This window comes from Jaminaea rosea, assembly GCF_003144245.1.
Source record: "Jaminaea rosea strain MCA 5214 unplaced genomic scaffold BDZ90scaffold_1, whole genome shotgun sequence".
In the NCBI taxonomy this organism is placed as follows: domain Eukaryota; kingdom Fungi; phylum Basidiomycota; class Exobasidiomycetes; order Microstromatales; genus Jaminaea; species Jaminaea rosea.
In genome coordinates this window covers 605896-623729 of record NW_020289975.1, presented here as the reverse complement: position 1 = coordinate 623729, position 17834 = coordinate 605896, and the positions used below count along the sequence as shown (strand labels likewise).

The 17834-nt window shown below is 58.1% G+C and overlaps 8 protein-coding genes and 1 non-coding gene across 9 annotated transcripts; 4 read left to right on the top strand and 5 right to left on the bottom strand.

Annotated features, from left to right (window-relative positions):
• The first annotated feature begins 18 nt into the window (after positions 1-18).
• Positions 19-3403, top strand: BDZ90DRAFT_229156 (putative SEC26). Its single transcript, XM_025504940.1, has 3 exons — positions 19-375; positions 457-1839; positions 1922-3403. The coding sequence occupies exons 1-3, from the start codon at positions 164-166 to the stop codon at positions 3354-3356; spliced, it is 3030 nt and encodes a 1009-aa protein (XP_025364738.1). The 5' UTR covers positions 19-163; the 3' UTR covers positions 3357-3403.
• Positions 3404-3522: 119 nt separating this feature from the next.
• On the bottom strand, positions 3523-4055 carry BDZ90DRAFT_215745 (hypothetical protein; the record flags this gene model as incomplete). The annotated part of the gene is made up of 2 exons (XM_025504246.1): positions 3523-3568; positions 3646-4055. 2 exons carry the CDS (start codon positions 4053-4055, stop codon positions 3523-3525), a joined length of 456 nt encoding a protein of 151 aa, XP_025364737.1.
• Positions 4056-4254: 199 nt separating this feature from the next.
• BDZ90DRAFT_229154 (hypothetical protein) lies at positions 4255-5315 on the bottom strand. The gene has a single exon (XM_025504939.1). The coding sequence runs from the start codon at positions 4992-4994 to the stop codon at positions 4626-4628; it is 369 nt and encodes a 122-aa protein (XP_025364736.1). The 5' UTR covers positions 4995-5315; the 3' UTR covers positions 4255-4625.
• Positions 5316-7406: 2091 nt separating this feature from the next.
• On the top strand, positions 7407-8996 carry BDZ90DRAFT_229150 (hypothetical protein). The gene has a single exon (XM_025504938.1). The coding sequence runs from the start codon at positions 7793-7795 to the stop codon at positions 8801-8803; it is 1011 nt and encodes a 336-aa protein (XP_025364735.1). The 5' UTR covers positions 7407-7792; the 3' UTR covers positions 8804-8996.
• A 181-nt stretch (positions 8997-9177) lies between these two features.
• On the bottom strand, positions 9178-9268 carry BDZ90DRAFT_t1. Its single transcript has one exon. It is a non-coding gene; the product is annotated as a tRNA-Cys (tRNA).
• Positions 9269-9437: 169 nt separating this feature from the next.
• BDZ90DRAFT_257219 (hypothetical protein) lies at positions 9438-10034 on the top strand (the record flags this gene model as incomplete). The annotated part of the gene is made up of 1 exon (XM_025507932.1): positions 9438-10034. One exon carries the CDS (start codon positions 9438-9440, stop codon positions 10032-10034), a length of 597 nt encoding a protein of 198 aa, XP_025364734.1.
• BDZ90DRAFT_229148 (hypothetical protein) lies at positions 9735-12786 on the bottom strand. The gene is made up of 8 exons (XM_025504937.1): positions 12408-12786; positions 12255-12339; positions 12071-12185; positions 11894-11996; positions 11047-11805; positions 10750-10974; positions 10629-10680; positions 9735-10546 (listed from the first exon to the last, which is right to left on the bottom strand). Exons 1-8 carry the CDS (start codon positions 12748-12750, stop codon positions 10078-10080), a joined length of 2151 nt encoding a protein of 716 aa, XP_025364733.1. The 5' UTR covers positions 12751-12786; the 3' UTR covers positions 9735-10077.
• A 162-nt stretch (positions 12787-12948) lies between these two features.
• Positions 12949-14339, top strand: BDZ90DRAFT_5192 (hypothetical protein). Its single transcript, XM_025509641.1, has one exon. It carries the CDS (start codon positions 13150-13152, stop codon positions 14218-14220), a length of 1071 nt encoding a protein of 356 aa, XP_025364732.1. The 5' UTR covers positions 12949-13149; the 3' UTR covers positions 14221-14339.
• BDZ90DRAFT_5193 (hypothetical protein) lies at positions 14340-16885 on the bottom strand. Its single transcript, XM_025509642.1, has one exon. The coding sequence runs from the start codon at positions 16712-16714 to the stop codon at positions 14459-14461; it is 2256 nt and encodes a 751-aa protein (XP_025364731.1). The 5' UTR covers positions 16715-16885; the 3' UTR covers positions 14340-14458.
• Between the last annotated feature and the right edge of the window lie 949 nt (positions 16886-17834).

Genomic DNA, 17834 nt, shown 5'->3' with positions numbered 1-17834 from the left:
CGTCGTGTCGATGTCGACGCCCGAACTATCAACCATCTCGCCTTGACCCCGCACGCCTTCCAACTGCCAGCCAGCGTCCTTCCTTCTACATTACCGTATCATCGCCCTGACTGGCATAGCGACGCCACCGCTGCTGCTCACCACGTAGCGTCCGCCAGTCAACATGGACTCGACCGCCTACACCGTGGTCGCCCCCTTCGACGACTCGTCGCAGTTCGAGCTCTCACCTTCTGAGCTCAGGACCATCCTCCAAAAGGCAGACGATGAGACCAAGCTACACACACTGCGCCGCATCATCGTCTCCACCCTCAATGGACAGCCTCAGCCGACACTTCTCATGCCCATCATCCAATATGTCCTTCCCTCCAAAAGCAAGTGAGTTGTTGTGACCGCGCATTCCTTGCGTATATGCCGCCTTCTTCTCGCGCTGACCCTCTTCCCCGCTCTGCCTGTTAGGCAAATCAAGAAGATGCTTCACTTCTACTGGGAAGTCTGCCCAAAGTACGACGAGAAGGGAGAGCTCAAGCAAGAGATGATCCTCGTCGTCAACGCCATTCGCAACGACCTGCAGCATCCCAACGAATACATCCGAGGGTCAACGCTCCGTTTCCTACAGAAGATCAAGGAGCCCGAGCTCCTAGAGCCTCTCATCCCCTCTGTCCGCGCATGTCTCGAACATCGTCACTCCTACGTGCGCAAGAATGCCGTCTTCTGCCTCTTCGCCATCTACCAGCACCACGAGAACATGATCTCAGACGCGCCAGAGGTCATGCTCACCTTCCTCGCAGCAGAGGCAGACTCGACGTGCAGGCGCAACGCCTTTGTTCTCCTCTGCAATGCTGCGCCGGACAAGGCCACTGAGTACCTCATGGACAACTTCGAGTCGATCCCCAGCATGGACGAGCTCATGCAGTTGGCCGTCATTGAGCTCATTCGCAAGGAGTGCAAGGGAGAGAGCGCAAACAGGCCAAAGTACATTCGAGCCATCTCCGAGCTCCTCTCTGCTCCTTCGCATGCCGTCAAGTACGAGGCAGCCATCACCCTCACCACACTCACGCAGAACTCGGCCGCTATCAAGGCAACGGCTGGGGCTCTCATTGAACTCGCAGTAAAGGAATCGGACAACAACGTCAAGCTCATCGTCTTGTCTCGCCTCGATGTACTTCGAGCCAAGCATGACCATGTCATCGACCCGTTGGTCATGGACCTGCTGCGCGTTCTCACTGCCCCGGACATGGACGTCAAGCGACGAGGCCTGTCTATCGCGATGCAGATGGTCTCAAGCCGGAATGTCGAGGAAGTCACCCTGTTCTTGCAAAAGGAGCTCACTAAAACGACGGAAGCCACTGGATCAACGACGGCGGAGCGCAACATCGAATACCGTCAGCTCCTCATTCAATCGATCCACCAGTGCGCCATCCGCTTCTCAGAGGTGGCATCCAAGGTCATTCACACCCTCATGGACTTCCTCGGCGACTCGTCAAATCCTTCCGCAGTCGATGTCATCGTCTTCGTACGCGAAGTGGTCGAGAAGTTCCCGGCGCTGCGCCCATCCATCGTTAGGAAGCTGCTCAGCACTTTTGCCTCGATCAAGAGCGGTAAGGTCTTCCGAGGCGGATTGTGGATTGTGGGCGAGTACTGCGAGAGAGAAGAAGAGATTGAAGATGCCCTGTCACATATTCGCAGCGTCATTGGTGAGGTGCCGATCCTCGCGGCTGAGGAGAGGCTTCTACAGCAGGAGGAGAACAAGGAAGAGCAGGGTGCCGCTGAGGTCAATGGGGCGAGCGCGGTCGCTACGAAGACGAGAGTACGAGCAGATGGGACCTATGCCACCGAGACGTGAGTCGCCAACGCAGGGAGACGAGAGGCTATTTATATTACGACTGGAGCTGACCTTTACTCACGCTCTGCCCTCGCGCAGCGCCTTTACATCGGATGCGAATGCGTCTGCCCGCCTGGACCTCGTCAAGAACGCCCAAAAGCCACCACTCCGCTCCTTGATCCTCCTCGGTGACTTCTACACCGCTACAGCACTCGCCTCATCACTAGCCAAGCTCATCTCACGGCTCCACGAGCTCCCCAACGTCGCTGCCAGCCGCAAGAACGAGCGCAGAGCAGAGGCTATGCTTCTTCTGGCCTCGATCGTCCGCGCTGGACAGTCCAAGTTCGTCTCAGCGCCGATTGACGAGGACTCGCAGGAGCGCATCCTCGCTTGCATTGAGACGCTGGCTGACCTGGCTGCGCCGGAGAGGAGCATGAAGGGGGCAGAAGAGGTCTTCCTCAACGACACCAAGGCTGCGTATGCGAAAATGGTGGCCGCGGAGGAGAAGAAGCTGGCAGAGAAGAAGGCAAGGGAGAACAAGGTCAAGCAGGTGCAACCTGATGATATCATCTCGTTCAGACAGCTGGCAAAGAAGAGCGCCGCGGAGGCCGAGGCGGAAGACGCTGAAAGAGAGTTGACGAATGCGACTGGCCTCGCAGAAAAGTCCAAGGAGGACTTCGTTGGCAAGCTGAAGCGCGTAGTCCAGCTGACTGGCTTCTCAGACGCAGTATACGCGGAAGCCTACGTCAACGTGCAGCAGTTCGACATCCTTTTGGATGTCCTCGTCGTGAACCAAACCTCGCAAACTCTGCAAAACCTCGGCATCGAGTTCGCAACCCTCGGCGACCTCAAGCTCGTGGAGCGCCCTACCTCCCACACACTAGGCCCGTATGCCTTCCAAAGCATCAAGGCCACGATCAAGGTCTCATCGACGGAGACTGGCGTCATCTTCGGCAACATCATCTACGAGGCGACGGACAAGAATGCAAAGACGTCGACGGCTGCACCAGAGTCGGCTTGCGTGGTGCTGAACGACATTCACGTCGATATCATGGACTACATCAAGCCGGCGAGCTGCACAGAACAGCAATTCAGGAGCATGTGGACCGAATTCGAATGGGAGAACAAGGTCAACGTCAACACTACGATTGTGGACTTGCACAAGTACCTTCAGCACATGATGCGATCCACAAACATGTCATGTCTCACGCCCTCCGCATCGCTGGCCGGGTCGTGTGGGTTCTTGTCGGCGAACCTGTACGCTCGCTCTCTCTTTGGTGAGGATGCGCTGGCGAACGTCTCGATCGAGCAGGTCGTCTCGACGGTGACGGATCCGGCTACGGGAGAGGAGAAGGAGACGACGAGCGTGCAGGGACATGTGAGGATCAGGGCAAAGACGCAGGGCATCGCGCTTAGCTTGGGTGATAGGATCACGGTTGCGCAGAAGGGCGGGCGAGGGGCGAATGCGGAGGACGAGGAGGAAGATGAAGAGGGCGACGAGGATGCGGAGGCTGCGCAAGATTTGCTGCTTTAGAGCAGTCGGTGTGAAGAGAGAAGTGAATGAATGTTTTCTCGACAACAGAAGTGTGAGCGGCAGCGTGTGACTAGATGTACATATGTGCGAGGCGCTGGTATACTAAGGCGGTGATGATGAGGGGAAGGGCGCCAAGAGCTGGCTGCGACTCAGGTCCGAGGGGCTGTCAAGCTTCGAGCAGAGCGTCAGGAGGCGCAGTGCCTTGGACCTCACTGCGAGTGGGGTGAGGTGGAGCCGCTTCGGTCAGCATTGATCCTATATCGCTCTGTTGTATGCCATCGATACTCACGTCAGCGCTCCCGGTAGTATGTAGGTAAATTTGCCGCTCTTGAGTGGCGGCGGTGTCACCTCATATCCCAGAGGCAGATCGCACCTCGAGCAATGGAATCTGTACTGCTTCTCCAACGTCCCATCCGGCCTACGGAGCATGATCTGCTTCCCCTGCCTCGCACTCAGCTTGAATGTCGTCTTCTTGGTTCCCTTGGGCGAGTCGAGGCATCGCATCACCCTCGCCCCATCCAGAGGGCGTTTGGGCAGCTCATCGAGGCTTTGGTCGCATACAAGGGCAAAGTCGCCGCAGAGGCAGTAGAAGATGCGCAAAGGCTGCGTTGAGCCGCCAGCTGCTGCATTGCCGGCTCCTGTGGCTGATGAAGGGCCGTCTGAGGAGGAGATGACAGAGCGCGAGACGATCTTTGGCATCGCGGGCGGAGGGAAGCGCGGACGATGGTCGTAGTGGTGACGAAGCGGAGACAACATCGGGAAGTCAGTCTGGCAGCTCGAGTCGACATGGCGGCTCGAGCGTGGAGTCGGGCCGCGGCCGTCACAGCGTCCGAGCGTCGCGGCGATCAATTCTTCTCAAGGTCTGAGCGTCACGGCCGAATGTTTCACTCAAGTCATTGCTGTGGAACTATCTCATGACGATGCAATTAGAGGACCATCAAGAGGTGAAGGTTGCGAACGAGTGTGATGCTACAAAGGACACGAAGTCCAAACAGAGGGCAAAGAAAGCATGAAAGTGGGAACTCTCAAGGAGAGGCCCGGAGTGAAGTTGAAGGTGGATGATGCTACGAGCAGATTAGAAAGGCTGCGAGCAAGGAGAGTGTGAAGAGAGTGGACGGCCCCTGTTCCGGAGAGGATTGGCCTTTTGGGAGGTGGGGACTAGCCCCGTGACGCGAAGTCTAGAGAGGTGACGTTTGAAAGCCCGTGAAACTGAGGAGGTTGTGAAGTGATACGGTGGAAGGAAAGCGGCGCTCGTAGAGGAGAGGCGCTTTACCAGTTGGGCCACCAGTTCATGGTGACGACGCCCTGGTCGAGGCCGGCGAACTTCTGGAAGAGGCCAGTCGACAGGTCGAGGTCGGCGAAGCCGCAGCCGGGGCAGGTGTCGGCGATGGTGGCGACCTGCTGGACACCGTTGGCCTCGATGGTGATCGTCTTGCCGCAGTTGGACGAGTCGTGGTGCTGAGCCGAAACAGCGACGATCATGTCGTTGTCCGAGTGGTACTGACCGCACGAGCCGGGGTTGCCATTCTGGGTGAACCAAGTGGCAGTGGCTCCCGAGTGCATCCTCTTCTCGAGGGGAGCGGCGGCGACGAGGGTGGCAGCGATGGCGGCGAAGGAGGCGGCGACAGCGAACTTCATTGTGGCGGAGTGAGAGTGAGTGAAGGAGAGAGAGAGTAGAGAGCGGAGGGAGTAGTATAAGTTGATGAGGATCAGAATCATGGATGAATCTGCCCAGTGGCCACCCTTTTGTATCTTGTCGGGCCCTCGAGTCTCTTCATCCTCGCACATCGGCCGGCTACGCGGAATTTTCGTCCAGTCGGGCAGAAGTAGAAGCTCGCTGTTCCTGCGCAGCTTTGCCTCGCATCTTCGTCGTCCTCGCTATCGTCGCCGTACGCCTCGCATCGTCGCCCTCGCCGCTATCGTCGCCGTACATTTGATCGGTCAAATTCGTTTGAAGAGTGAGGAGGGTGTACCCTCGATCAACGTTTTGCGGCGTGTCGCTCGCAGGGACGGTCCCTCGGCGAATTTGCACGGCGACTTGAAAATCGCGCGTCCTTGCGCAGACGAAGGCGGCGCCAATCGGGCTCCGCGTTGTGCGTGCGCACGAGAAGCAGACCAGTCGGGGCCAGGCTTCGAAGAGGCTCGAGCGACGGCGCAGCACATTGACGTCTCACCGGCGGCCGACGTAGGTCCAGATTGCCGGATTGACAGACACCTCGCACCGAGGCACCACGCAGCTCGGTCCCTCGTTTTCGCCTCGTGTCATTTCTTCTCGGCCTGGGGGAGCGCGCGATCTTCTCAGACCCGTCACACCCGATCGCAATCGCGGAAAAGCCTTTGTTTGCTGATTGCTACTCAACGACACCCGTCTTGCCAAAAGCCCACTTTCGTGGAGAAGGAACAACATCTATTTACACGAAAAATTGGGGACCATGGTCGCGCTCTCGGTGCCATCTCTCGTCCGTGAGCGTGGTGAACACCGCGTAAAGTGGCATGCCGTCTCAGCCTCTTTCGTAAAGGCTGCGCCTTCGAAGAGCATATGGGGTGGGAGAATCATGCTGGGACCGCAACAAGGTGGCGCCGAGGTGTGAGACAGAAGGCCGTGAGAGCGCGCGTGTGAAGCCTGATGAAAGTGAGGCTTAAAGAGGCGCGTCGAGAGGCGCCGCGGCGGCAACGAGGGCTCCGCCGGCCTTTGAAAAAGCTTTGCAGGCAAAATCGTCAACGAGAAGAACCGAGGGGTCCCTCCCCTACAGAAGCAAGCTCAAGGTGCGAAAACGCAGGCGAGTCTTGCCTATGTGACCAGGCACAGGCGATCAGAACACGCTGACCTCGGCTTAGCTTTTGCTGTACGGCCATCGATCGACGCAACCAATTGATCACTTACCGCCTGCTCGGTGTAACCAGATGCCTTGTCGGCAGTCGGCTGCTTGCCGTCCTGTCAGACCCGTTTAACGAGCTCTTGGCTGCCGCGCATTGCGTCGTTTCTGGTGAGGTTGGACCAGCTTCCAACTTCCCCTCTCATGACGCATTGCCGTACTCGCGTTGCACCCGTGATGATTATCACGGTGCATCCACGGTGTCGCCGATGATGAGTGAAGCGCCCGAGTACCGGTCAGCTCGGCAAGCGGCAATGTCAGCGATGCGATGCGATTCGAAGGACCCTCAACCCGTCGTCATCCATCAGCGTGAAGGTCTTTCAGCTCCGCCTTGCCTGGTCCCTCATATCCTAATCGCTCCATGACCCACTTGTGAGATTTGGCTCCGATCATCGCGAACAGAATCTGCGTGCCCGGCTATACCATGCGGCTATTACGGATGTCCCACTTGACGACATTGCGAATTCGGACGTGGGCATAAGAATACGGCAAGGAGATGGCGTGCGGGTCTCCACGTGCTTGAGCAAGCGCCGCCCTTGCTACGAGCGGTGGTCGCGGCGCCGGTGAGCGAGAGGCTGTGATGACAACCCATGAGCTCCCCACATTTCCCCTCTCCCGGGTCCCCATGATCAAGCCTCGGCTTATGATCGGCCACCAAGGCTTTCCCATCCTTCGATGCGCTGGGCCGAGGCTCAACATATTGTGCGACTACCAGGTCGACCAAGGAGATATCGGCGCTCTCCGCGGTGACCTGTCACAGCCTCTCTGGCAGCCTATGGAGACTTTGCGCAACTGCAGCAGTGATCAGCCATCGCTGGCAGCGTTCACGACCTTCGAAAGGTTGTGACGAAGGCCGCACAGCACCGTCTTTACCAATGCCCGTGTGAAGGTTGAATGGCCGCTGCCCTGGCAGGCAAGGAACATCACGGAACGGCCGGCTAGCCGGAGGCCGAGCGAGCAGGCTCAAGCTGCGCTAGCTTCCAAGAGTCGTCGACGAAGTGAGGTTCTCGATTGTCTTAGCCAGGTTTCCTCTGCGGCAGTGCATTCTCAGTAAAGATCAATTACTGTAGTCGCTTTGCGGCTACGAGTTGGACGTGGCTTGCGAGAGTAAGCTCTTTTGTCTCCATACCTCGAACGACGACTAGTGCGAGGCGACGCCATGCAGCCCTCCCGCGGCCTGGACTGGCCCGGCCTCCGCGTGCGCCTTGCCTGGCCTCGACCCAAGAGAAAGGGCAAAGGAGGCAGCTGCTGCTTCTCCGCTGCGTGGAGAACGCCACGCAAGATCCAAGTCGAGATGGCGGCACGACGTTAAGCCGTACTTCTGTGCATCGGGACTGCTATGCCTTGTTCAACTCCTTCTATTCCATCGAGTATCCAGCAGCAGTCGGTGAGCTCAGCTGGACTTCGAACGGAAGTCTGAATTCGATGTGACCAGGTCAAAGATGCCTCAGTCAGGCGACGAAGTCGGTGGTGCACGACCAGGCAGATTAAAGGAGGGGCAGTGTCAAGATCACCTTGCCTTTCAAAACTCCCAAACTGCTCTCCTCAACGTCTCTCATCATGTTCTCGAAGAAGATCCTTGCCACCGTCTGTCTCGCCTTGGCCGTCTGTGAGGCCTTGGCCTCTCAGTCTTCCCACCGCAAGAACGGCCAAACGTGCACCGACAGCTACCAATGCGCCAGCAACTCGTGCCAGTACTCCAAGTGCGCGACGAAGTTGTCCAACTGGTCAAAATGTTACAAAGACAACATGTGCCAGAGCGACTCGTGCGCCAAGGTTGACCAGGTCCAGCGCTGCGTTCCTACGTCGCTCCAGGCCAATGGCCAAAGGTGCTCCGAGTCGAGCCAGTGCAGGTCGCAGTCCTGTCAGTACTCCAAGTGCGCAGAGAAGCGGGCTGACTTGCAGACCTGCTACAAGGACAACATGTGCCGTAGCGGGAAGTGTGGAGCTCTCAAGGGTCACCAGGTCTGCCTTCCTTCCGCGACGTCGAAGTCAAGCAGCACGAAGAAGGCTAGCAGCACGACGAGTCAGGATACCACCTCAGCAACAAGGATCATCAGCTTCTCCGTTGTCACCGATCCAGGAACTCAAGTCATCAGCACTTCGAAACTCGCGACGTCCACCGTCTCGACAGACATGACAAGCTCGTCCAGCCTGTCCACCTCAACTGCGCCATCCACAGCGACGCCGCCTGCGCTCATCTGCGGAGTCGCAGGCTACCGCAGCAGCAACGAGCCCGAGGGAGCGTCGCTCACATACACCAGTCTGGATCATGAATCCACCCAATCAGAGTGTGCGGCACAGTGTCTCGCCGACTCACAATGCATGAGCTACTTCATCGGCGGTGCTGCTAACGGCTTCGCTTGCGCCACCTTTACTACAACGGCGGCCGTTGAGCTTAACCCTGTGCCAGGTGCCGCCAATGTCATCTATGACAGAGACTGCCCAGTAAGCGAGGGCGTCAGCTCGACGGCGTCCATCTCTGACAGCAGCACATCGAGCATGCCAACACCGACTGCGACCTCGATGTCTTCTGCCGGAGCAGCCGTTATCACGACTATCGTGGACTAATGTATTGAGCGCTGCTGCATCTCTCCATTTAGTTTCCGACGCAGTCAGCATCGCGTCCGCTCCCTGTCACCGTACCGTCACGCGCCCTCGACCTGTCTCTTGTTGCCTACAATACATCAGCACCTGACTTCAGGCGAACTCATCTTCATTGCCCCACAAGAGGCGCACTGTCTGCGGAATTGGCGAAGCATTGGGACGACGAGCGTGCTCTTGTGCGTCGAGGGTCGGACGCGAGGGGCGTGTGACGCCCGCACGAGACATATGACAGCCACCTGACCATCTTCAACTACAAAATAGCAGATGCCACGCACGACGAGGTAGTCGGAGTCATCACATGCTGTCTGCTCGTTACCAGCACGCCAAACAAAAAAAGTAGCGAGAACTCGGGTTTGAACCAAGGACTTACCGGGTCAAGCGATTCGGAGGAAATTGCAACCGGTTACTCTACCACTGAGTTATTCCCGCTAAAAGTCGGCGCGCAGAATAGCACAAATATAATCAGACACGTTGTGAGAAGCCGCTCACGCGTGCGTCCGTGCAAGGCTCCACGTCGACGGACAGAGTGACTTGGGAAGAAGTGTCGTGTCTCTCTCCGTCGTTTCCTGACTTGCACTCACTCACTCACCACCTCGCCATGCCTTCTCGCTCCAACCGACTGCGCAACCGCAAGGCGCTCACAGGAGATGAAAGCGATGATAGCACAGAGGAGATAAAGGTGCCATCAAAAGCGCCTCGTGCTCGTACTGCAAGGAAGGGTCGCGCTCCCCCCGCCGAGCCGCCGGGCAGACTACGCCGCCTTCTCTCCGTCCTCCTGGCCACGACGCTGCTCCTTGCGCTGTACCAGGGAGCACGACTCTACGTGCAATCGAACACTTCAGCTCGCAGTGCTAGCTCCACAACGACGCTCGGACGCGGCAACGTCGGCCAATTTGTCAAGTCCTTCTGGCAACAGGGGCGAGGTGGATTGATACCGCCTGTACCGAAGCAACAACAAGCCGTCGGCGGGATGGTCCTTCACCCCACGGCCAACGACGAGCAAGACGCCGAATCACCGCAAGTTCTTTCATCAGACAATGCCGACGTCCGCCTCGAAGACCTCGACATGGACACACTCCAAGCCGCCTTCGATGCTCTCTATGGCGACGATGGGCCCCTTGGCCCGCAAAGGAGCAAGGAAGACGGCTCGTATCGAGTGGTGAATCAAGGGCGAAAAGAGGGCCTCAACGAATGAAGCATTGCCGAAAGTCTGGAATTAGCTGTGGCGCCGCCATCCTCTATGCAAATAATCTCAACAACCGATCCTCTACCTCCCCCTCTGGCCGCATGTGCTTGCTCGGGTTGCTCGAAAACTGCGCCGCCATCTGACGAGCAACGAAGCGACGATAGGCCGGCAGCACCATGTGCGAGACTACTTCTCGCCGCAACCCACGGCGCAACTCATCATCGTCCCTGCTCAAAGGGTAGGCGAGGTGCAATCGCTCAAGGTCCTCAAGCCCTTCGAAGAAGCGGGCAAAGCGTTGCTTGGCGTCTTCCTTTTGAGACTTGGCCGACGTGTTGTCTGTGGTAGCACCGGGGCCGTCACCGCTGTCTTCTTGCAGAGCTGAGACGACACTGCGCCATGCGTCCAGGTAGGCGTTGCGTGCGTCTCCCATGGATCTCTGGAGGAGCTCGGTGCCCGTCGCTCCGAGGTAGTCTGAGAGGATCGAAGTCATGGACAGATCGCGCTGTAGACGACCGATGTTGCTGAGCAGAGCAGAGAAACAGAAGGTATGCATGAGCATCTCGCCGCGCGATGCGATTTGAATTGAAACCTCGCTATACTCACTTGAGAAGGAAGATGGATGCCGTCGATGGCTGCTTGATAGCGCGTGAGCGTGCTGTGTGCGCGATCGACATTCGGGGCGGTCAGCGAGGCTCTCATTCACTAATGGCGCACGCTTGCTTACCTCGCAATGCTTCCAATACAGTAGCAAGCGTATCACACAGATATTGGCTGAGGATGCCCCGCTGGTCCCCCGGATTGATGGACAGTGACAAGACAGGCGCCGTGTTGCTGCTCATCATCCAGTTGCCAGCGCCCAGCGTAGCCAGAAGCGGCGCTACGACATCTGCGTAGTCGCACATCTGGCGGAGGAATGTGAGACAGAGGTACGTGATCTCGTTGATGTTGGCTGCGCAATGGGGACGCGCGAAAGGTCAGCCTCGTATGCAGTCAACCTGAGCCACAGTGCTTCGGCACTTACTGCTGGGCACCTCGCTCTCCCTCTGCCTCGGCAGACTCTGTACGTCGTTGAGGAAGCCGATGAAGACATTCATCGTCGAGGTTCGCAGTGACTGCAGCTGCTCGCCCAGCGCATGAGCCCCGCTACCATCGCTGGAAGACGCTATCCCGTCCTCATTGCCGCCGCCTCCCTTGCCCGCCGCGTTGACTATGACGCTGTTCCACCTCATTTGCGCATCGGAGAGTGCCCCGATCAGGTCGAGGGAGAAGAGAGTATGCGTCGACATGTTCCGCCTGACATGACTCTGCAAGGCGGTGACCGTCGCCGTGAAGTGCCGCAATACGGGCCTCAGCAGCCGTGAAAAGGTCGATGCGATGGTGCTACTGGAAGACGGCGGTGTCAAGCCCCGTAGCAAATTTGTCAGAATGGCGTGCTCATTCTCTGCCAGATCAAGGATGGCCGCCAGCCACTCCTTCGCCCCTGCCGAGCCGCGCTGATAGGCACCCTCGTCCTCTCCCTCGGCATCAAACGCGGCAGTCATCATTGCCCCACGCGACGCGTTGCTGTTGCCAACACGGTCGGTAGCAAAATCGACGAGGCGTTTACCGAGGGGTGCGATGGATTGTTCCAGGTAGCTTCCGCGAAGGTCCGAGTATAGGGAGAGAGCGGCGAGGAAGGGCGCATATCCGTTGGATGGGTTTGTAGGAAGCGTCTTGAGGCGGGAGAAGATGGGGATGATGGCTTCCAGCGTCGAGCCAGAGAGGATTGGGAGGGGCAAGCCTGCGAGAGGGGCCAGGAGAGGATGATGTGAGACAAAAACGGCCGCTGCGAGCCGTGAGAAGGCATTGTGCCACGCCTATCTACTCGCCTCTTGGGCCGTAGTCCTCTGGACTAATGGGAACCGATTCTGCTGATACCCACTCCTCAAGGAGTGTCGTCAGATTGCGTGATCCCGTTTCAATGAGGTCGTGCTGTGCATGGCATGGGAGGTACGAGTGAGCCATTAAGCCAGCCATCGTGCCAAATCCGATCGCGCGACACACACCATCCTCCTGACGACGCCCTCTTGACTCTTGAGGTCTGATCGCTTGAGGTATTCCAGGCCGCGGACCAATCTGTCTATCGTATCGAGGTACGACGAGACATTATGAACATCGGGGCTGTGTAAGGGACCAGAGTAAAGAATGGATCAGATGCTGAGTCATCCAACCAGAGTCGCACCCCCTTACCCTTTCAATATCTTGGGCTCTTCCTCGTCGACGACGTTGAAATGGCCAAGTGTATGCTGCAAGGCCTCGAGAGTGGCCTCGACATCTACGTGCGAAAAGAAAGCGTCAGCAGCGACGTCCTCCTTTGCCGCCCTTGTCTCGAGAATGACGCACTCTTCTCGACTCTATTGAGCGTCTGCGTGCGGTGATGAATGGGCAGCAGCGTGCCTTCGAGACTTGCGAGACGTCGATCGAATCCAGACAAAATGCCCGTCATGCGCTGTGTGAGCTGATTAAGCTTCCTTTGATTCTGGGCCAGGAGCTCCAGCTCGGCCAGCGCATCGTCATTGTCCTGCCACGAGACGCTCATGGTGGACGTCGATTCAGGAGAGCATCGCTGGTCGCTTGATTGATGGTATGGCTTCGTGACGATGTTCGTTAAGCAGAGCCGCTCCACCTCGCTGCCCGTGTTGCTCTCCGTCCGCCGTCCAACACGAGGGGCTAGTCCCAGCGTCATCTCACGTGGCTGCGGGGCTTGAGCCGGACAGCGCGGCAATGGGCTACGGGAAACTAGGAACGTCCCGTGTCTCAGGTGGACCAGGCGAGCTATGGCTGGCTACGGCGCTCTTGGAGTGGGTGCACGCAAAGGCCGCGACGCAGATTTAGCGCGAGGATTACGGACCGTGCAAGAGGACGGCGAGGCACGGAGGTCAACTCCATCATTTGATACACAACTCTACCATTTCGCTGCCAAAACACGACTGCGAATCCGCTGGGCACCGCCTACCGTTTTCTCTCGATTGATACGTGGACCCTCTTCCACGTCACCGCGCTGGGAAACCTCCGATTTCCTCAACCTCGCCTCCCCAATTCTCCCTATATTTGTCAGTCATCATCTTCACTCGACGCCGTTTGCATGCTCTGGAGGTCGTCGAGCTCGAGAGATGACGAGCCAACGACGACTGCGCAGCATGAGCAGACTCATAGGAGCCATTTGAACGCCGCAGCGTCACAGTCCTCACTGGCTGCCGACGCGCCCTCCCAGTCATCACCCACGAGGGAAGTCATCAAGAGGCCTCCCTTCTTGGGCCTTGGCGCAACCCTCTTCTTCGTCGCCTTTACTGGCGCTGCTCTTTACGGCTTTAGAGCTGCAAAGAAGGCGGATCTAAACGAGGCTCGCGAGGCGCTTGCGGCAGCATCAACTGCGCACGCAGGCACCGCAGGTCGAGGCGTGGGCGCAAACCATGCTCGCCTTCAATCACCCTCTGCCCTCAGTAGTAGCGGCAAGAATGCACCTCGCGCTACCACGTCGCCTTCTCGCGGTCTCGATTGGGGCTCAGCGGGCACTTCAGCGCCATCGGTACTCTCCAAGTCAGGCTCGGCCGCAGCATCGCTCCCGGCACGCTATGCTGTACCACTACCCAGAATGAAAGATGGCAAGCCCATCTTCGATGAGCCACCAGCTGTGACGGCCATCAAGGCCTTTGGCGCCGCCACGGCCATCGTCGCTGTTACCAGTGTAGTCGTCGTCGAGGTTGGACGTCGCGTGCTGGGCATCGAGGACGTGTACGACCTCACGGACCGCCTTCACGGCTTCATTCCCAAGACCTTTGCCTTGCCCGAAGCTGTTGGCAATTATCTGCGTCCACGTCTCGCTGGCCTTTTCCCTCAGACCGAGGAGGATAGAAAGGACCCACTTGCATCAATCGACCAATACGAAGCCGCCCCAGCCGATGAAGCAGCGCCGAGCAAGCCGTCGTCATCATCATGGTTCACAGGCCTCTTCTCACAAGAACAGCGACACCACGACGCACAACATCAGCCGCAAGCTCGCGACCCGGAAGATGTCTTCAACGACATCGAGCAAGCCACTACGATGAAGGAAAAGCTCAAGCTCCTCGATGCTCAGCTACGAGGAGAGAGGGCAATCGAGGACGCGCAGAGAGAGGCAATGCGTTCGAAGAGAGAAGCGAGCAAAGGCAGGTAGACGAGATCAACGCCTCTTTCCATTGCCGCTGACCCGACTGAGGCGCGAAATTGCAAGTCACTCAACAACTCCGATGTACGGGCTTTTTGATTTTTTCAATGTATGGATGAGGACTGGATGGTCGGCCGAGACGGAAAATACGGAACATGATGGATAAGAAAAGGACACGATCGATGCCGAAGCGCCAGGTGCCGCAGCAGCGATTACAAAGGAACTCTCTCAATAGCTCAGGGGGAGCTCATTTCGGGCCCTTCGACTCCTTCTCCCACTCCTGGGCCTCGGAAAACAATTGCCTTTTGCCCTTCTCATCGATTCCTAAGAAAAACTCCCCGGCCTCCTCTTCGCACATGCCCTTGTTCATCAAGTACTTGACGACAAGTGCCTTTCTGCCCGCGCCGCGATACCTCCGGTGCGCAGGCCGTACGCAGGGCCAATTGTTCCTGATGCAGCGATCGCAAGCAGGCGCAGTCGGATCATCCTGCACGCACCCGATCTTTGCCGTGCGGCAGCAGTTGCAGGCTATCTTTTTTGCGCGCTCTGGATCTTTCGTGCTGGACTTCTTGCTGCGGCTGCCAGAGGCGCGTTTGCTGCTTGATGCGAAGGGACCAAGTTGGGAAGGCACCTGTGGCGCACCAGAAAGGAACGCAGGACCATCAACCGGCAGAAGGCTGAGGCGTGGGACCGCAGGACCATCAGAGGGGTCTTGGCTGAGCGCCGCATGCTGCTGAGGCCCTGCGCGTAAAGACGATGGCGGACAACCGTCGTTCGCGACACAATCCTGGTACGAGGCAGCTCCGACCTCACGGCTGCAGTGCTTGGACGAGGTCACGCCATGATTGGCGCCGCCATTGATCGAGGGAGCGCGACCGCCAAGTGCCTCAGGGTTCACCGTAGGGACGGCCTGCTTCTCATGCTGGATGCAACGATGATTGTGGCCTTGCACGTTGAGGTCCTGTCGAGTGAGAAACACCGAAGCAGCACTCCCTCTATTCAGCAGCGGCTCTTGCGACCACCCTCCTTGCATTTGCCCGCCACACTCACTGAGGGTGTGGTGATCGCCCAACTTCTGCTCGATGATACCATTCGCGAGGCAAGGAGCTGGGAATCCAGCGTTCTGCTGTTCTTGTGGGCGCGCAGAGCTGGCGGCAGGGGCGGCTCCCATTGCAGATTGGCCATAGGCGCTGAAGACGGACGAGGTAATGTCGGGCGGTGCAAGACCTGGCCCACCGATTGCACTTGGATGCCAAGAGGCTGCGACTGAGGTATAGGTGCCATCGGCGCCAAGCTCGGACCAATGAGAAGAGAGCGGGTCCCCGCGCGAGCGAAGGCGAAGGCTGTCGCTGGCGCTGAACTGGGTGCAAAAGGCGACGGCTGGTACGCGCCCTGGTGCTGGTACTGGTTGCCTCCCGTTGGAAGCGGCCGCATAGGGTTGAGGGCCTGTGGCAGAGAGCGGCTGACACGGTGCGAAGCAAAGTTGGGTGCCGTGCTGAGAGCGCTGAGGATCCGGATGGCTTCCCATTGGGAATCCGTCTGTGCTAGGGGCACATCCACCGACACCACCTCCGTTGGCTCCCGGCTCGTTGCGCTGGTTCGCAGCCACCAGGCCATCCTGATCGGATCGTCCCATAGCGACGCCTCCCTGCAGCTGCTGCTGAGCGAACTCAGCAAGCCAGACATGGTCGCCGAGGGAGAGGTTGTTGACCCTCTGCATGACGGCATCGTGTGAGATGGCGGAGGGAGCTGGGTCATGCAAGTCCGTGAGGATGGTGTCAGGGATGACGATGTTGGATGCGGTGGTGTTGTTCGAGGCCAATTCGGTGTTGGACTCCCAAACCAAGGAAGCCTGCGCCCCGCAAAGCGCCCACTCTCTTTCCGACTCCGCCTCCTTGGCCGCGACAGCTGCCCCTCCTCCCACCTTGAAACCGACTTGGCCGGGAGTCGACGGACTGGCAAATGAGCTCCAGCTGCTACCAGGCGTGGAGCGCTCTAGAGATGGCGTTCGGTGAAAGATCTCGTCGCAGATCTGCCTACCCTCTTCCACCTCAGAATCCAGGATTAGGCCCGGGTTGCGCATGAATGACGGGGTTCCATGAGCAAATGGGTCTGGCGTGAGAGCCTCTGCCGGACCGCTCGCTGAGAAAAACGACGTGGGACGAGAGTGGGAGCCGGCGGTCAGCTCAAGGTCCTTTACGCGTCTTCGCGTCGCGTAAAACGCGTGGGGCTCTGCCTCCGAGAACTCACAGCTCGTATCATTGGCCATCGTCAAGATCGTCGAGGAAAGCTCTGACGAAGGCTTGTCGTGGCGATCCGTGATTCGAGGCGCGAATGCTGCATTCGCAATGAATGAAACGACCCTCTGGGCGGTGGCCAAATCAGTAGGGTCCATGACTGCTGCGCCCGCAGAGAAGGAAGTGTCGATGATGGCGTTGGCCTGCCTGAGGCTATCACCAGGAAAGGCGCTCATGGAACCAGAAATGTCGGGCGAGTACGCCATGGCGTGGCTGACTATTCGCGGTCTGCCTCGTCAAGGGAAGGGTATGATTCTCTCCGTGCTGAAGGGAAGGGAATATGTCCTTCGACGTGAAGGAAGGGGATGATGCGCTTCGACGTGAAGAGACAGGTATGATACCCTTCGACGTGGAGGAGGAGGAATGAGATGGCAAAGACGGAATCCAAGAGAAGAGACGACGACGACAACACGCCTCCTTTAATAGCTTTCAAGGCCTGGGTGGACCCCAACGTCGACTTCATATCGGCCAGCGCGATGGTCAGCACGTCTCAATGGCCTGCACCTCGTGAGACTACAAGACATGGTCGTAACGCTGGACGAGGACAATGTCTTGGAAGTTCGCTGATTTTGTAGACCGTAGCGCAACGCAGCGACGTTCGATCAAAGAAGCACCCTCGAAAGTCTCGCGCTTTGCAAAGCACTTCCCATACGGAGCTCAGATACACGGAGCCCGGATATCCGCATCAGGATCCTGCAACGGAAGGGGACCAGAGCCTGACAAGAAGGCAGCGGGACCATTTCTAGAAGCGCGAAAGAGAAGCGCGAAACAGACAAGACCCTTGTCTCTCAGACTATACCAGGAGCAGCAAGAGTCCATCGAATCCACCAAAAAGGAGTTTCAACACGACTCAAATGCGGATACGAGTACGGCAAGCAAGCCACTCCTGTGACTATATAGGAGGGATCACGAGTAGCATCGCCCTCCAACATAAGCTCGCGCAAGCTGTGGCTCTTCACGTCTATCCAGCACTCAAATTGCAAGAGCATCGAGCGTCGACATCACTGAAGTCGCCATCAGCTACGAGACTGTGCTCTTCGTGTAGCGTACGACGGCTGTATCACCGGGTTGCAGACCGCGCGGCTCTGGATAGGCTCTGACTCGCTAAGCGCGAGACCCGACCTTTTGGTACCGCTCTCACTCCCCAAAAGTGCCAAAACTGCTGTGCCGCCCCTCTGGTAGCAGCGACGCAACCGCCAAGAGCTCGCTTACCGGAATGGGGACTCGACTCGTATTTGCGTCCGCAGCAGTCTGAGACGAGTATCTCACCTTGGTAATACACCCAGCCCGAATGGGTCTGTCAGCGACGTTGACACATCCGATGCT

Bases quoted from the DNA above. Each gene is read 5' to 3' on its own strand.
- BDZ90DRAFT_229150 (XM_025504938.1), top strand. From the start codon at position 7,793: ATGTTCTCGAAGAAGATCCTTGCCACCGTCTGTCTCGCCTTGGCCGTC.
- BDZ90DRAFT_229148 (XM_025504937.1), bottom strand. From the start codon at position 12,750: ATGACGCTGGGACTAGCCCCTCGTGTTGGACGGCGGACGGAGAGCAAC. The intron at 12,186-12,254 runs GTAAGGGGGTGC...TCCCTTACACAG, and splicing joins GAGCCCAAGATATTGAAAGG to CCCCGATGTTCATAATGTCT. The intron at 11,997-12,070 runs GTGTGTGTCGCG...TGCCATGCACAG, and splicing joins AGGGCGTCGTCAGGAGGATG to CACGACCTCATTGAAACGGG.
- BDZ90DRAFT_229154 (XM_025504939.1), bottom strand. From the start codon at position 4,994: ATGAAGTTCGCTGTCGCCGCCTCCTTCGCCGCCATCGCTGCCACCCTC.
- BDZ90DRAFT_229156 (XM_025504940.1), top strand. From the start codon at position 164: ATGGACTCGACCGCCTACACCGTGGTCGCCCCCTTCGACGACTCGTCG. The intron at 376-456 runs GTGAGTTGTTGT...TCTGCCTGTTAG, and splicing joins GTCCTTCCCTCCAAAAGCAA to GCAAATCAAGAAGATGCTTC. The intron at 1,840-1,921 runs GTGAGTCGCCAA...GCCCTCGCGCAG, and splicing joins GGGACCTATGCCACCGAGAC to CGCCTTTACATCGGATGCGA.
- BDZ90DRAFT_5193 (XM_025509642.1), bottom strand. From the start codon at position 16,714: ATGGCGTACTCGCCCGACATTTCTGGTTCCATGAGCGCCTTTCCTGGT.
- BDZ90DRAFT_5192 (XM_025509641.1), top strand. From the start codon at position 13,150: ATGCTCTGGAGGTCGTCGAGCTCGAGAGATGACGAGCCAACGACGACT.